The 16,760-nt window shown below is 45.8% G+C and overlaps 1 protein-coding gene across 6 annotated transcripts in view; it reads right to left on the reverse strand.

Annotated features, from left to right (window-relative positions):
- LOC129869564 (CMP-N-acetylneuraminate-beta-1,4-galactoside alpha-2,3-sialyltransferase-like) overlaps positions 1-16,760 on the reverse strand; it is a 121,217-nt gene that overhangs the window by 31,931 nt on the left and 72,526 nt on the right. For 5 of the 6 annotated variants that reach the window (XM_055944075.1, XM_055944078.1, XM_055944072.1 and 2 more), the window contains one exon: positions 10,789-12,336. The exons of the other annotated variant lie outside the window; for it this stretch is intronic. In XM_055944075.1, the coding sequence (XP_055800050.1) occupies positions 12,232-12,336 (105 nt within the window). In that variant the 3' untranslated portion in view covers positions 10,789-12,231. Of the gene's footprint in view, positions 1-10,788; positions 12,337-16,760 lie in introns of those variants that run through there. 6 annotated transcript variants of the gene reach the window in all.

Here is a 16,760-nt window from a genome sequence, read left to right on the forward strand (position 1 = left end):
CTAGTTGACCTCTGGACTGTTCTTGTGTAGTGGTTTAGAGGTATGAGGACCTAGTTGACATCTGGACTGTTCTTGTGTAGTGATTTAGAGGTATGAGGACCTAGTTGACATCTGGACTGTTCTTGGGTAGTGATTTAGAGGTATGAGGATCTAGTTGACCTCTAGACTGTTATTGTGTAGTGGTTTAGAGGTATGAGGACCTAGTTGACATCTGGACTGTTCTTGTGTAGTGATTTAGAGGTATGAGGATCTAGTTGACATCTGGACTGTTCTTGTGTAGTGATTTAGAGGTATGAGGACCTAGTTGACCTCTAGACTGTTCTTGTGTAGTGGTTTAGAGGTATGAGGACCTACACTGATTGTACAAAACATGAGGAACACCTTCCTAATATTTAGTGGCACCCCCTTTCGCCCTCAAAACAGCCTCAATTCATTGGGGCATGGATTATAAGGTGTCGAAAGTGTTCCACATGGATGCTGGCCCATGTTGATTCCAAAGATTCCCACATTTGTGTCAAGTTGGCTGGATGTCCTTTGGGTTGTGGACCATTCTTGATATACACAGGAATATATACACAGCAACTATGAGGACCTAGTTGACCTCTGGACTGTTCTTGGGTAGTGGTTTAGAGGTATGAAGACCTAGTTGACCTCTGCTCATAGGGAGAAAATTAATGACGGCCTCCAGCAATGATGACACTCCTAAAAGTCCTAAAAGCCAGCCAGGCACCCAGGAGGCCATAGTGGCACGCACTGACCCATAGCAGGGAACCTTGTCCTGCCCAGCCCACACAGGCCCTCCCTGCTCTGGCCTGGCCCAGGCACTAAGCAAACATGGGCCCACCTGCTCCGTCTCTGGAGTTTCAGACATTCAGCTAGACCACCTCCCATCCACCTTCATCAGAAGTTCAGATCTCCCTCCTAACATTTCCCAAGCCTCTCTCTGCTCCTATAGCCTCCTACTGTAAGAGCAACCGGCTGATTAAATTCACATGTTCTAACACGGACCAATGACCATTAATTAATGTTCTCAGTGCTTTCCAGGCCATAAAACACAAGTGGACTTCCCTATGGATACAATTAACCTTCCCTCCCTCTCTACAGAAATGATGGCTGAACCCTTCAAAAGGAATTGATGACCGAAATAATTTTATTCCAAATAGCCATTTAAACTCAATTTGGCCTCTGTCAGAGTGATGTATTTTCAGGCGTATGGAATTCAGCTGGAACAACAGAGCTCATAGACTGTCCCAAATGGAACCATATTCCCTACATAGTGCCCTATTTTTGGCCAAGCCCTAGTCAAAAGTAGTGCACTATACCGGAAATAGGGTGCCATTTGGGACACATTCATTGACTCTGGATGGATAGCAGGAGGAGAATAGGATCCCGACCGGGTGTGTGTGCACAAACCGAGACCTGGGTTTGTATTTAAATGGGGAGATAGTTATTTGATGTCATTTTCTTTTAAAGCTAGTTTTCTTTAAAAAAAAATTGTTGTTTGTTTTTAGACCTTTCCCCGATCCTGATCCAGAGTGCTTTTTCATCCCTTTAAGACCAAGGGAACTATTGCAAAACAGCAGACATATTGATCTTGAAGCAGGGACCGTTTGTTTCGAGCATGTTGAGCACAGTGCCACACTGCCAACCCACACATGTATCTTTAGTCATGGCTAATTAAAACTGAGAAGAGAACGATTTTAAATCCTGATAGAGAGGTCACAGTAGCAGTATTAATAGGTTGATGACACATATCTAATATAACAAAGCTTGATATTTACCGATCATCCCTCCACTCCAAAATGACCACACTCTTTGCATCTAAAACACAACATGACACTGGAATTAACCTGTGGCTAAGGTACTTAGTGTCAAGCCCCCTGCAGTGCCAAGCATGTGTCCATCCACATATCCCAGCATGGTTTCTCTCTATGAAGAAACGTGTAATCTTGGCATCTGAGTAAGGCTCACAATGGCACTGGAGGACTACATGTAGAGCTTTATCAAATGTGGCCTCTTGGCCTGTTCCTGTGGTGAGGTGGGGTTAGAGGTGAGGGGTTAGAGTCTCTGGGTGGCCAGGCATGGCCCCCCTGGATCTCCTGCTGCTAAAGCTTCCAGGTTCTTCAGCTCTCCTGCTGATTCACAGCATCCTGCTCTTGTGAAGGAGTTGGTGATCAGAGGATTTCTCCCAGGCATGGGTGGTTGAGAGCCTGTTCATTATTCATATATACCGTTTCACATTGCTTGCATTATAACAGCATGCCCTTGTAAAATACTGTGGGTTAAGTACAGAACCCAGCAAACACAAACAAACACACTGTATGCCTATTACTCACATTGCTGGAGTGAGGAGAGAGAAAGAGGAGCATGAGAGAAGTCTTTGTGAAAAGGCATGATGGACAGGAACTCTCTCTCTCCTAGATGTAGCCTAGTGATTCCACTCCACTGAGCTAGGAACACAGTGAGCCACTTCATCTATTTCTGGAGAGCATACTAAATGTGAAGATATCTCTAAAGCACCTGGCAACCTGAGAAAACAAGCAGTAGATCAGCGTGGCAAAAGAGGATCGCTGAACAAACCTGGTCCACATTACACATACACTACTAATGAGTATCTATCAGATCTTCCTTCAGTGATTACATGCATCATTTGTTCTAGAACACATCATGTTCTAGAATCTATTCTGTCAGTTCCTGAAGTATAATACAAATGATAATGAGAAAACAGAATGTTATTTCTCATGGCGGCTATATAACAGCAACGGGAGACGTGTAGTGACCAGACCACCTGTTTCTCTGTCTGTCTTCTGTCCCTATTGCAGATGTGAACTAGGCATGTGTGTGTCTACGCTCATGGGTCTCTTAAAATCCCCTTGTGGTTTGCTGTGGGCCTGCTGGGTCTGCTAACGTAAACACTCTTCTCTGGAACACAACTGAGTGAGTGCTGGCTTTGGGATGCTGATGTTTCACAGAGTAAAATGTGTAATAACATTAATTCAATAAACATTGTACCTGGGGAGTGAGAAGGAGCACGCCTCCTCTTAGGCTGTAGAAGGGACAAGGAGACCCAAGATGACATGAAAAACCACAGCTGTGAAATGACATAAAGAAGGGGACTAGAAAATAAACCTCTCCAGCATCCCAGCCTCAGTCCCAAACATTTCCCATGCATGCATCGGGGACAGAGAGAGAGAGAGCGATATGGAGAGAAAGAGAGAGGAGGGAGATAGAGGGAGGCAGAGAAAAGGAAAAAGGAGCAACATGTTTTCCATCTGCAAGTGTTCCCACGTCTCCCATTTTTGAGTAAACTTTTTTGGGTCAGCGTTGTAGCAGCCATGGGTATATCCAGCGCAGATGCAGTGTCAGTTAAAATAAAAGGGTGTGGAACCTGAGACTGCACAGACACACTCCACTGGAGAACAGTGCAGGGGCAGACCAAAACCCTGCCTCACTCAGGGTTTAATTAAAACAAAATGATGGGAACCACCGACAAGAACCAGGGCTCGTATTTCAGGTCAGACAGAAGAAGGAATCAAAAGAAGATCAAAAGACTTGGGAGCAGCAACAGAACCCCGTCTGGCCTGCTGCTGCTGGTGGTATGTGAGAGCTGTCCCCCGGTGTCCCCTCCCCAGCTCAGACCAGAGGCCACCTACATAGAGTAGAGAAGAGCAGACCACCTGTCTGTGTGCACTCTACCAAGCCCCAGCACCCCACCCCAGAACACATGTGCACACACATGCACGCACGCACACAGTGACAGACCATGTCCAGGTCAAGGATCCAGCTCTTTAAATAGTGTACACCTGCCTGTTGTGTCCATAGCAGAGCTGTCTGTGATCTCACACACTTTCTAAATCTGGGTACTATTTACAGCAGATGCTACAAGCATATTAAAACCATTGGAAGATCTGGCTGCCAGCATTCTTAGAGAGTTGTATGCTGTTGTTAGGTTGTTGTCTAGTACTGTAGCTGCTGGTTTGGATTCTAGTTTAGTTTTTTGGTTGTCTATATTGAGTCCATATATTTTCAAGATAAATCTACAGTATATTGGTGTGTAGATCATCAAATCTAAATGTATCTAATATCACTAGTCTTCTTTTACGACCATTACAGTAAACCACTAACGAGAAATCATATAATTTATTACTGTAGTTACCATGGTGTTTCTGAATAGAAAACAACACAGCAGACCTTGTGTGTGATTTATCTGATCATCTACTGTCTAGGACAGGGCTCTCCAACCCTGTTCCTGGAGAGCTACCCTCCTTAAGGTTTTGCAGGAGGGTGCCTCTCCAGGAACAGGGTTGGCATTAAAACCTACAGGAGGGTGGCTCTCCAGGAACAGGGCTGGAGTTAAAACCTACAGGAGGGTCGCTCTCCAGGAACAGGGTTGGCATTCAAACCTACAGGAGGGTGGCTCTCCAGAAACAGGGTTGGAGTTAAAACCTACAGGACGGTAGCTCTCCAGAAACAGGGTTGGAGTGAAAACCTACAGGAGGGTGGGTTCTCCAGGAACAGGGTGGGAGTGAAAACCTACAGGAGGGTAGCACTCTAAGAACAGGGTTGGAGTAAAAACCTACAGGAGGGTGGGCTCTCCGGGAACAGGGCTGGAGTAAAAACCTACAGGATGGTAGCTCTCCGGGAACAGGGCTGGAGTAAAAACCTACAGGACGGTAGCTCTCCAGGAACAGGGTTGGAGTTAAAACCTACAGGAGGGTGGGTTCTCTAGGAACAGCGTTGGCGTTAAAACCTTCTGGAGGTTCACTCTCCAGGAACAGGGTTAGAGTGGAAATCTACTGGCGGGTAGCTCTCCAGGAACAGGGTGGGAGTGAAAACCTACAGGAGGGGAGCACTCTAAGAACAGGGTTGGAGTGAAAACCTACATGAGGGTGGGCTCTCCGGGAACAGGGCTGGAGTAAAAACCTACAGGAGGGTGGGCTCTCCAGGAACATGGCTGGAGTGAAAACCTACAAGAGGGTGGGCTCTCCGGGAACAGGGCTGGAGTAAAAACCTACAGGAGGGTGGGCTCTCCAGAAACAGGGCTGGCGTAAAAACCTACAGGAGGGTGGGCTCTCCGGGAACAGGGCTGGAGTAAAAACCTACAGGAGGGTGGGCTCTCCGGGAACAGGGCTGGAGTAAAAACCTACAGGAGGGTGGGCTCTCCGGGAACAGGGCTGGAGTAAAAACCTACAGGAGGGTGGGCTCTCCAGAAACAGGGCTGGAGTAAAAACCTACAGGAGGGTGGGCTCTCCGGGAACAGAGCTGGAGTAAAAACCTACAGGAGGGTGGGCTCTCCGGGAACAGGGTTGGAGTTAAAACCTACAGGACGATACCTCTCCAGGAACAGGGTTGGAGTGAAAACCTACAGGAGGGTGGGTTCTCCAGGAACAGGGTGGGAGTGAAAACCTACAGGAGGGCAGCACTCTAAGAACAGGGTTGGAGTGAAAACCTACAGGAGGGTAGCACTCTAAGAACAGGGTGGGAGTGAAAACCGACAGGAGGGCAGCACTCTAAGAACAGGGCTGGAGTGAAAACCTACAGGAGGGTAGCACTCTAAGAACAGGGTGGGAGTGAAAACCGACAGGAGGGCAGCACTCTTAAGAACAGGGCTGGAGTGAAAACTTACAGGAGGGCAGCACTCTAAGAACAGAGTTGGAGGGAAAACCTACAGGAGGGTGGGCTCTCCGGGAACAGGGCTGGAGTAAAAACCTACAGGAGGGTGGGCTCTCCAGGAACATGGCTGGAGTGAAAACCTACAAGAGGGTGGGCTCTCCGGGAACAGGGCTGGAGTAAAAACCTACAGGAGGGTGGGCTCTCCGGGAACAGGGCTGGAGTAAAAACCTACAGGAGGGTGGGCTCTCCGGGAACAGGGCTGGAGTAAAAACCTACAGGAGGGTGGGCTCTCCAGGAACAGGGCTGGAGTAAAAATCTACAGGAGGGTGGGCTCTCCGGGAACAGGGCTGGAGTAAAAACCTACAGGACGGTAGCTCTCCAGGAACAGGGTTGGAGTAAAAACCTACAGGAGGGTGGGCTCTCCGGGAACAGGGTGGGAGTAAAAACCTACAGGAGGGTGGGCTCTCCGGGAACAGGGCTGGAGTAAAAACCTACAGGAGGGTGGGCTCTCCAGGAACAGGGCTGGAGTAAAAATCTACAGGAGGGTGGGCTCTCCGGGAACAGGGCTGGAGTAAAAACCTACAGGACGGTAGCGCTCCAGGAACAGGGTTGGAGTAAAAACCTACAGGAGGGTGGGCTCTCCGGGAACAGGGTGGGAGTAAAAACCTACAGGAGGGTGGGCTCTCCGGGAACAGGGCTAGAGTAAAAACCTACAGGAGGGTGGGCTCTCCGGGAACAAGGTTGGAGTAAAAACCTACTCGAGGGTGGGCTCTACAGGAACAGGGCTGGAGTAAAAATCTACAGGAGGGTGGGCTCTCCGGGAACAGGGCTGGAGTAAAAACCTACAGGAGGGTGGGATCTCCGGGAACAGGGCTGGAGTAAAAACCTACAGGAGGGTGGGCTCTCCGGGAACAGAGCTGCAGTAAAAACCTACAGGAGGGTAGCTCTCCAGGATCAGAGTTGGAGGGAAAACCTACAGGACGGTAGCTCTCCAGGAACATGGCTGGAGTGAAAACCTACAAGAGGGTGGGCTCTCCGGGAACAGGGCTGGAGTAAAAACCTACAGGAGGGTGGGCTCTCCGGGAACAGGGTTGGAGAGTACTGATCTAGGACATCCATTCTGCTTCAAAGTAAAAGAGAAGAAAACACAAACGTGGTCCACTAAACACAGCTTATAACATGTTCTGAAATAGAGTGCAATGTTTTTAAGATCTCATAACATTTATTAGCAGAATAATTGCGATATGTTGGCGCTAGGATCCTTTAGCCAAACAGTGTCCATTACATGGTGCACACTATTAACAAGCCAATTTATACTGTAGCAGGCTCCAAATAATCTCATGAAAGCATACTCATAGTATGCATCACAAATGACAACCTATTCCTTATAGACTGTATGTAGTGCACTACTGTTGACCAGGGCCTATAGGGCATTGGTCAAAAATAGTGCACTATATAGGGAATAGGGTGCCATTTGGAACGCAGACATAGGGACTGCATCCAAGCCAAGACAAGACAAGAATAGAAACCTCAGCCATAACTATACTGAACAAAAATATAAACACAACATGTAAAGTGTTTCATGAGCTGAAATAAAAGATCCCAGAAATGTTGCATTTGCACAAAAAGCTTATTTCTCTAAAATGTTGTGCACAAATGTGTTTACATCCCTGTTAGAAGCGTATTAAACATAATGACCATTCCACAGGTGCACCTTGTGCTGTTAACAATAAAAGTCCACTCTAAAATGTGCAGTTTTGTCACACAACACAATGCCACAGATGTCAAGTTTTGAGGGAGCGTGCAATTGCCATGCTGACAGCAGGAATGTCCATCAGAACTGTTGCCAGATAATTTGATGTTAATTTCTATACCATAAGCCGCAGACCACGTTTATTGCGCTGTGTGGGCGAGTGGTTTTCTGATGTCAACGTTGGTGGTGGTGGGGTTATGGTATGGGTAGGCATAAGCTACGGACAACGAACACAATTGTATTTTATCGATGGCAATTTGAATGCACAGAAATACTGTGACGAGATCCTGAGGCTCATTGTGAGGCCCATTTTTTTTATGGTATCTCTGACCAACAGATGCATATCTGTATTCCCAGTCATATAAAATCCATAGATTAGGGCCTAATGAATTTATTTCAATTGTCTGATTTCCTCATACGAACTGTAACTCGGTAAAAATCTATCAAATTGTTGCATGTTGCGTTTACATTTTTGTTCAGTATACAGTGCATTCAGAAAGTATTTAGACCCCTTGACTTTTTCCACATTATGTTACATTACAGGCTTATTCTAAAATAATGACAAAGCGAAAACAGGTTTTTGGAAATTCTTGCAAATGTATTATAATAAAAAACAGAAATACCTTATTTACAGTATTCAGACCCTTTGCTATGAGAATCTAAATGGAAGAAGTTTGCAACCCCTAAGATTCTTCCTAGAGCTGGCTGCCGGGCCAAACTGAGTAATAGGGGGAGAAGGGCCTTGGTCAGGGAGGTGCCCAAGAACCCGATGGTCCCTCTGACTGAACTCTAGAGTTTCTCTGTGGAGATGGGAGAATCTTCCAGAAGGACAACCATCTCTGCAGCACTCTACCAATCAGGCCTTTATGGTAGAGTGGCCAGACAGAAGCCACTCCTCAGTAAAAGGCACATGACAGCTCTGGTCTGATGAAACCAAGTTGAACTCTTTGGACTGAATGTCAAGCGTCAGGTCTAGAGAAAACCTGGCACCATCCCTACGGTGAAGCACGGTGGTGACAGCATCATGCTGTGTTTTTCAGTGGCAGGGACTGGGAGACTAGTCAGGATCGAGGGAAAGAGGAATGGAGAAAAGTACAGAGAGATTCTTGATAAAAACCTACTTCAGAGCACTCAGGACCTCAGACTGGGGCGAAGGTTCACCTTCCAACAGGAAAATGACCCAGAGCACACAGCCAAGACAACGCAGGAGTGGCTTTGGGACAAGTATCTGGATGTCCTTTGTATTTTAATTTATTATGGATCCCCATTAGCTGCTGCCAAAGCAGCTAACATTTCTGAAGATTTCTGAAGAGACCTGAAAATAGATGTGCTGCTACTCCAACCTGACAGAGCTTGAGAGGATCTGCAGAGAAGAATGAGAGAAACTCCCCAAATAAAGGTGTGTCAAGCTTGTAGCGTCACCCAAGAAGACTCGAGGCTGTAATCACTGCCAAAGGTGCTTCAACAAAGTACTGAGTAAAGGGTCTGAATACTTATGAAAATGTGATATTTCCGGGTTTTTTATATATACATTTGCACATTTCTAAAAGCCTGTTTTTGCTTTGTCATTATGGGGTATTATGTGTAGATTGATGAGGGGGAAAAAACAATTTAATACATTTTAGAATAAGGCTGTAATGTAACAAAATGTAGAACAAGTCAAGGGGTCTGAATACTTTCTGAATGCACTGTATATGTAACACCTATCACTGACCCTATCCATATACTGTAGCTCAGGCTTGGACTCAAAACCAACCTTTTTATTAGCAGCAATAACCCTAGCTTTGGTCCAGGGCGTTACATGCCTTCTTTAGGACGCATGTAATGCTCTGGACCAGAGCTACAATAATCCTGACATTGACCCCAGTCACCCTGCACCTTTGACAGTCTTCTAAGTGTGGACTCAAACTATAACCATAGCCTTAGAGCCAAGTCTGTAATGAGATAAACATCCACACACTACATTGATTTCTCTATCCATGTGAAATCTTTGAAGTCTCTCTTTCATGACTCACAGCAGAAGAATGTCATATGAGGTGAAATCACTTTAATAAACTGAAGTCATCTCTGTCTCAAACGGCACCCATAGGGCTCTGGTCAAAAGCAGTGCACTATATAAGGAAAAGGGTGCCATTTGGGACGCAGCCCTAGTGTTGTGTAAGGGTGGCCCTTGATAACTATTCTAGCCATTAAGGCAGCACTCCTAAGTCCAAAAGAAGTGAACAGACATTCCTTTTGGAATAGCAAACTCCAGCTTTCAGCAGACTTCAGCCTCTCCCGGCTTCTCCTGTTTCTTTCTACAGAGGTGAGATAAATTGAGTCCCTGTTGGACTGGTGTTATGGTGCCACAGCTGTCTAACCTGTCTGAGCCACAGCTCTCTCTAACTAACCTGATCTAACTTGCAGACCAAATGGTTGGGTTGGACTCTCCCTCCTGGCTGAAGGCAATACAAGCTTGGTAACACCTCTGACTCATTACAAAAAAGGTATAGTTACAATGCAATAGTAACCATGGCAAAACAAATTTCCGCTTGCACTCAAGCACACACACACACACACACACACACACACACACACACACACACACACACACACACACACACACACACACACACACACACACACACACACACACACACACACACACACACACACACACACACACACACACACACACACACACACACCAGTGGTTAGTCTCAAAGAGTTAAGATGGTCAGTAATCTGTTCCCAGGATACTGTTCTGTTGTTGGCAGTCTCCAACGTGTGGAACATAGAACATTCCCTGTCCTTGACCTTTTCCCCACAAATATCCTGCAAGAACCCACCCAAGAAAGCAGCAGACCTGGGTTCAGATGCTATTCGAAACCATCTCAACTATTTTATCATGCTTGATTGATCTTCCCTGGCTTAATGGACCAATAGAATAGTCAAAAAATCTGCAAAACCTACCGAACTGGCACTCCAGGGAAGCTAGAGCAAACGCTGAAAGACTGAAAGATTTCTAATAGTATTTGAACCCAGCTCACAACACAATGATGACTCAGCCCCACCAGTTACATTGACCATGTTTACCAGCACTCTCTCATAAACACTGACTGTTTGTTGATGCCACTTAGTAGGACAAGAAAAGCTGAGATGATCTTTCTGATAAGGTGTATCCACTCCTGGAATACATGGATGGGTGGGTGGAAAACTTAGAAACACAAACATATACTGTATCTGAACAACATGGCATTAGAAAACAACACTGTTAGACATTGCTGTGTTGCAATATCAAATAGATGCTTTTTAAATGCAAAAAAAACGTTTAGGGAAGACAACAGTAGTTATAATATTCAATTAAACATTAAAAACAGGAATATAAAAACACGTTTCATTACCTCTCTCCAGTTGTATGCATTTCATAAAATGACAAGGGGCAGAGTTATAATCTGCTTTATTTCATTTATCAAACCATCTTGATGCACGACGATCCATAGTGTAGTGACTGTGTATCAGTGGAGGCGGCTGAGCGGAGGACGGCTCATAATAATGGCTGAATGTCGATGGAATGGTATCAAGCATATGGTTTCCATGTGGTTGAAACAATCCCATTGACTCAATTCCAGCCATTATTATGAGCCGTTTCCCTCAGCCGTCTCCCCTGCTGTGTATGAGCGATGAGAAGTTCAGATCAAGTGCTTTGGCTTGTGCATATGAGTAGAAAATAAGATAATATGTGGCTGAACAGAGAACGGTGGTTAAGACACCATATATTATTGCTTAACAAAATACAAAGAAACAAAGAAATAAAACAAGACATTTAAAATTGATAAACCTCAATTGTTTAAACAACAACTGACAGTAGTAAGTAGTAACACTGATTATGTTTGCAGGCCATGCAGACTTGAAATAAAGTATGCACCCCAAATGGCACCCTATTCCCTATATAGTGCACAATGTTTGACCAGAGCCCTATAGACACATATAACAGCATTAAGACCAGAGTAACAGTCTGAAACGTGATCCAGGACAGATGAGTGTTTGGGAAGAACACTGATGAACTGAAAATGACACAAAGCTCAGTGCTTCTCTGAAAATAAAACATGTTTATCCAGTGAGGGGGGTCGGTCACTCGTCACCCCCCATTTTTTTTTCTTGATCTTTGCATTTTAAAAAAGACAGAGGAGAACAAAGTAATCTCTCAAGGTAAATCATTTAAAAGCATATCTTAAAGGGGGAAGGAAGGTGTGGAGGGCTTCTAAACCACGAGCACCGGCCCTTCCGTCCACTTCCCGATACATTAGAAGCAGAATATGTATGTGCATTATTTGCTACCTGTCTGGAAACCTATTCGACTGAGCCCAGAGAGGGCAATGCTGCCATTACAAGAGATTCAAATAAATATATAACAGTGATGCGTACGTGGTGACAGAATACATTCAGGTATACTGTCGAAGTATGAGTAGAGGCATGTCCTTTATCCTTCTCCAGAGGTATTCTTGGCACAACCCATTATGTCCAGATTGTCAGTCCATCTTTTCATCAAACTGTAATGTCACACTGCAGCAAATCCTTAAACAGAATAGTGTGTAGCTCTCAGTGTTCTAGACAGTTCTAGCTCTCGGTTTTGTAGAGAATTCTAGAATGTTGTAGTTCTATCTCTCTAGTGTAGTGCAGGGATTATGCCATTTACCACAGTTCTCCTCTGTCAGAGCGAGAAACCCTTCAGAACCCTTCACCAGCCTTCTTTCCTGAATACAGTATGGCTCAGCCAGGGGTGCAGGTTAGGTTGGGGGGAACAGAGCAGAACTACACAATGCTGCTTCCGTGTTTCTCCTCTCTCTATCTCTCTGTGACCTGGGATTGGCTGGATGTTGTCATCAGCATCCTGAGCCACAGATCCCATTGGTCAAGTCCTGTATAACCCCAGCCTTCACCAGCTTAATCAGGAACTCCTTCTCCTTAGAAATGTTGTGAGTCCAGGACTGTGAATAGAAGACAGACAGGGAGGAGAGGTGGGGAGAGAGGGGGATAGAGGGAGGATAGAGGAGTACAAAGGAGAGAGTGGTAGAGGAGAGGAGATGCAGAATAACAGGAGTGGGAGTGGACAGGGAGAGACAGAGGAAAACGGTAGGTACTTTACAGGAGATGCAGGTAAAAAGTCACATTCTTTGGGAAGGGAGGCAGGGAGGATGTCAAAGCTGTTGCGTCCACATACCATTACTTTACTTTCAACTTTTGATCACAGAGATCAGTGGAGGTAAATGCCAGAGGTACAATAGTAACATAAAAGAAGACGTAAAGTAAACAGACTATTGAGGTTGACAGTGAAACTATTGTCTTTTTAAAGGAGCTTTCTTCACTTACGGAGCTGCCCCTTAAATACAGGGGATGAGAGGGAGAGACAATACCAGAAGACTGACTGTACAACGTGGTACACTAAATGTTGGGTCTAAACCACTTTATTGTGGCTGTTGGATACAAAAGATAAGAGACAGAAAGAGATAACTGCTTTCTTGTCATGGCTTTACAAGCGAAATGTGAAAACCATTCACCGCTCAAAATAGCAACGTCTATGGTCAAAGATCTGAGGTTGGGGACGCTGGTATATGACGGAAAATTATGGTGGGGAAACTAGTGTCATTACAGACTTGTTCAAAACACCTGTAGTATCAACCACGATCAACCACGACAGGAGCGACCCATCCCTAAGAGCTGTTGTCATGCAGTTCAAAGGCAATATCTATAGCGTGTCTGGTCTAAAACCCCACCCTTTACCTCACTATCCTATATAACTGCCATAAGTGTTCCATTGTTTATAGGACACGTTATCTGTAGAACCATGCTTAAAAGAGAGTGCTGTAGGCTAGACTGGCTATCTCAGGTAGAGTTGGTTCATGTTTGGAGCCTGTAGGGACAGCTGAGTGACTGACAGCTCAGAAGAGCAGGAGGGGGAGGATGGGATTGACTAGGGCTCCACATGCTTTCACCTGCTCCTCAGACTCTATCTCTCTCTCTTTCTCTCTCAGAGAGCAGAGCTTCACAATCCCTCCTCCCCACCCAGGGCTTCCCTCTACAGAGTTAGGAAATCCTTCAGGCAGAGATTAGACAGACAGAACAAAACACACCTCAGCATAATATGCTAGAAGAATGCAGGATTCCAGGCACTTGATTTCTCAATAATATCTATAGGATATTTGTTCAGTCTTGCTTCATTTGGTCTTAGTGACTAATGCTGGTGTCATTATGAGGAGACTACGGTGATAGATGATTGAACAGTTCTATCTGTTCAGGACATGGCTGTGTGTGATCCATTCAGAGGGAGCTTAGCCTGCTGGGCCGAGCCGTTCTACAGGAACAGACCCAAAGGTCTTTGAGTGTGAGGCCCAGCGGTCGTCTTGGATTGACAGCTTCACACTGGCCCCGGACTGGGTCACCCACAGAGAGAATACTGTACTACCACAGCTCTCAATTATACATGCAAGGGGGTTGGAGGAGGGGCTGAGACAGGTTTGTGTCGCTGCAAATTGACACGAGTCTGAAGATAGTGCACACTGACACCTGGTTGGGGAGTCGTGTGTGTGTGCTGGGGGTGATCACATGTCAGCCATGGAGGGACCAGACCAGCCACTCTGGGCTCTGACATACCTTAGTAAAGAGTGATTTATGACCAGGCAGAGTGCTGTGTACATAACGAAGGGATCAGATGGACCTTCCAGACACTGGGACAAGTGTCTGACAGGTGTCTGTGTCCCAAGCCACTTGGGACACACTTGCTATTGTGCTTGTGGTCCTGCCCCCTCTTCAAACACCAGCACCCACAGGCTCCTCTACACCTGACTTCCGTTACCCATCTAACTCCACATCTTACTCCACATCTAACTCCACATCTTACTCCACATCTAACTCCACATCTTACTCTACACCCTACTCCACATCTAACTCCACATCTTACTCTACACCCTACTCCACATCTAACTCCACATCTTACTCTACACCCTACTCCACATCTAACTCTACACCCTACTTCCGTTACCCATCTAACTCCACATCTTACTCCACACCCTACTCTACATCTAACTCCACATCTTACTCTACATCTAACTCCACATCTTACTCTACATCTTACTCTACATCTTACTCCACATCTTACTCCACATCTTACTCCACATCTTACTCTACACCCTACTCCACATCTTACTCTACACCCTACTCCACATCTTACTCCACATCTTACTCCACACCCTACTCCACACCCTACTCCACAGCCTACTCCACACCCTACTCCACACCCTACTCCACATCTTACTCCACACCCTACTCCACATCTTACTCCACACCCTACTCCACATCTTCCTCCACACCCTACTCCACATCTTACTCCACACACTACTCCACATCTTACTCCACACCCTACTCCACACCCTACTCCACATCTTACTCCACACCCTACTCCACATCCTACTCCACATCTTAATCCACACCCTACTTCACATCCTACTCCACACCCTACTCCACATCTTACTCCACACCCTACTCCACACCCTACTCCACATCTTACTCCACATCTTACTCCACATCTTACTCCACACCCTACTCCACATCCTACTCCACATCTTACTCCACACCCTACTCCACATCTTACTCCACACCCTACTCCACATCTTCCTCCACAGCCTACTCCGCATCCTACTCCGCATCCTACTCCACATCTTACTCCACACACTACTCCACATCTTACTCTACTCCACATCTTACTCCACATCTTACTCCACACCCTACTCCACACCCTACTCCACACCCTACTCCACAGCCTACTCCACACCCTACTCCACACCCTACTCCACATCTTACTCCACACCCTACTCCACATCTTACTCCACACCCTACTCCACATCTTCCTCCACACCCTACTCCACATCTTACTCCACACACTACTCCACATCTTACTCCACACCCTACTCCACACCCTACTCCACACCCTGCTCCACATCTTACTCCACACCCTACTCCACACCCTACTCCGCATGCTACTCCACACCTTACTCCACATCTTACTCCACACCCTACTCCACATGCTACTCCACACCCTACTCCACACCCTACTCCACACCCTACTCCACATCTTACTCCACATGCTACTCCACATGCTACTCCACATCTTACTCCACATCCTACTCCACATGCTACTACACATCCTACTCCACATGCTACTACACATGCTACTCCACATCCTACTCCACATCCTACTCCACATCTCGCCTCCCGTGTGGTGGTGGGAACTGGGAAGTAACACGATGAACATTAGAGAGAAACCACAAGACTCTTGGAGAAGGCTATTAAATAAGGAGAGAAAGGTCAGTGTAAACTTCCCCTGCAGAGAAGTAAACTAGGCAAGCTAAACAGAGAGGATGTTGGTAGACAGTTTAAAGGGAGACAGAGACACACGCTTAGCAGGGAATGCTAACATACCAACACAGCCCTGGCTGTATGGTTCATAGCTGTTGACTGAGTGGGCGGATGGATGGATGTTGCTGTTCTGTTCCGGTAACTAAGGGTTCAGAGAACAGACGATACCACGGCAACACACAGTCATTTGACATACAAGGTTGTCTGTTTGTCTCTTTCAGATCAACCTAACTCTTTCATAAACCATCCCTTTCACAACTTAACCCTTTCAAAATCTAAACTTGTCATAGCGCTTTCACAAACTTAGTAGGATAGCCTTCTGGAATGAGGGCTTGAATGACTCACTTCAGGAATGAATCACTGCAACCAAAGATGAGATAAAGATCTTTATAGTATTCATGACCTGAACAACTGTGATTCCCTACAAGGTTGTCTGTCTGTATCTTTCAGGTCAACCTACCCCTATCACAGAGACTAACACCTCACCTCACACAAGTCTAAGTCTGAGTGAGTGGACTTAAAGCAGATCTGAGTCTGTCTAGATATAGCCAAACATCCATCCTGCACCTGTTCACTACACAGTAAAGTCTCTAGAAAGAATGACTGGGGTTTCATTGGAAATAGTTTAGAATTACAGTGCATGGTTCAAATATTCAGGTCAGTTTGTCTCTAAATGTCCCTCCTGTTTTACAAGACGTTTATAAACACTTCTCTTAATGGAGTTATTTTGACATTGGCACCAAACTAAGCCATCAGTTCTTCTCACTTTGATGCAGTATGGAGTGTGTGTGTGTGCGTGTGTGTGAACATGTAGGTGAGCGGTGAGTTGCTGGGTAAGGATGACACAAACCTCATCCATAGTTACCCATCAGACTGACAGCATACAGTACACATGCCCCTCTTTCAGCTTCCTTTATTTGAGCAGGGCTCTGCTAAAAACCTAAACAAACCTTCTGCTTTTGGTCAGTGTGACCTCATGGTCAGATGAAGGCATTGTTTT

Source organism: Salvelinus fontinalis, chromosome 14, assembly GCF_029448725.1.
Source record: "Salvelinus fontinalis isolate EN_2023a chromosome 14, ASM2944872v1, whole genome shotgun sequence".
Taxonomy (NCBI): Eukaryota; Metazoa; Chordata; class Actinopteri; order Salmoniformes; family Salmonidae; genus Salvelinus; species Salvelinus fontinalis.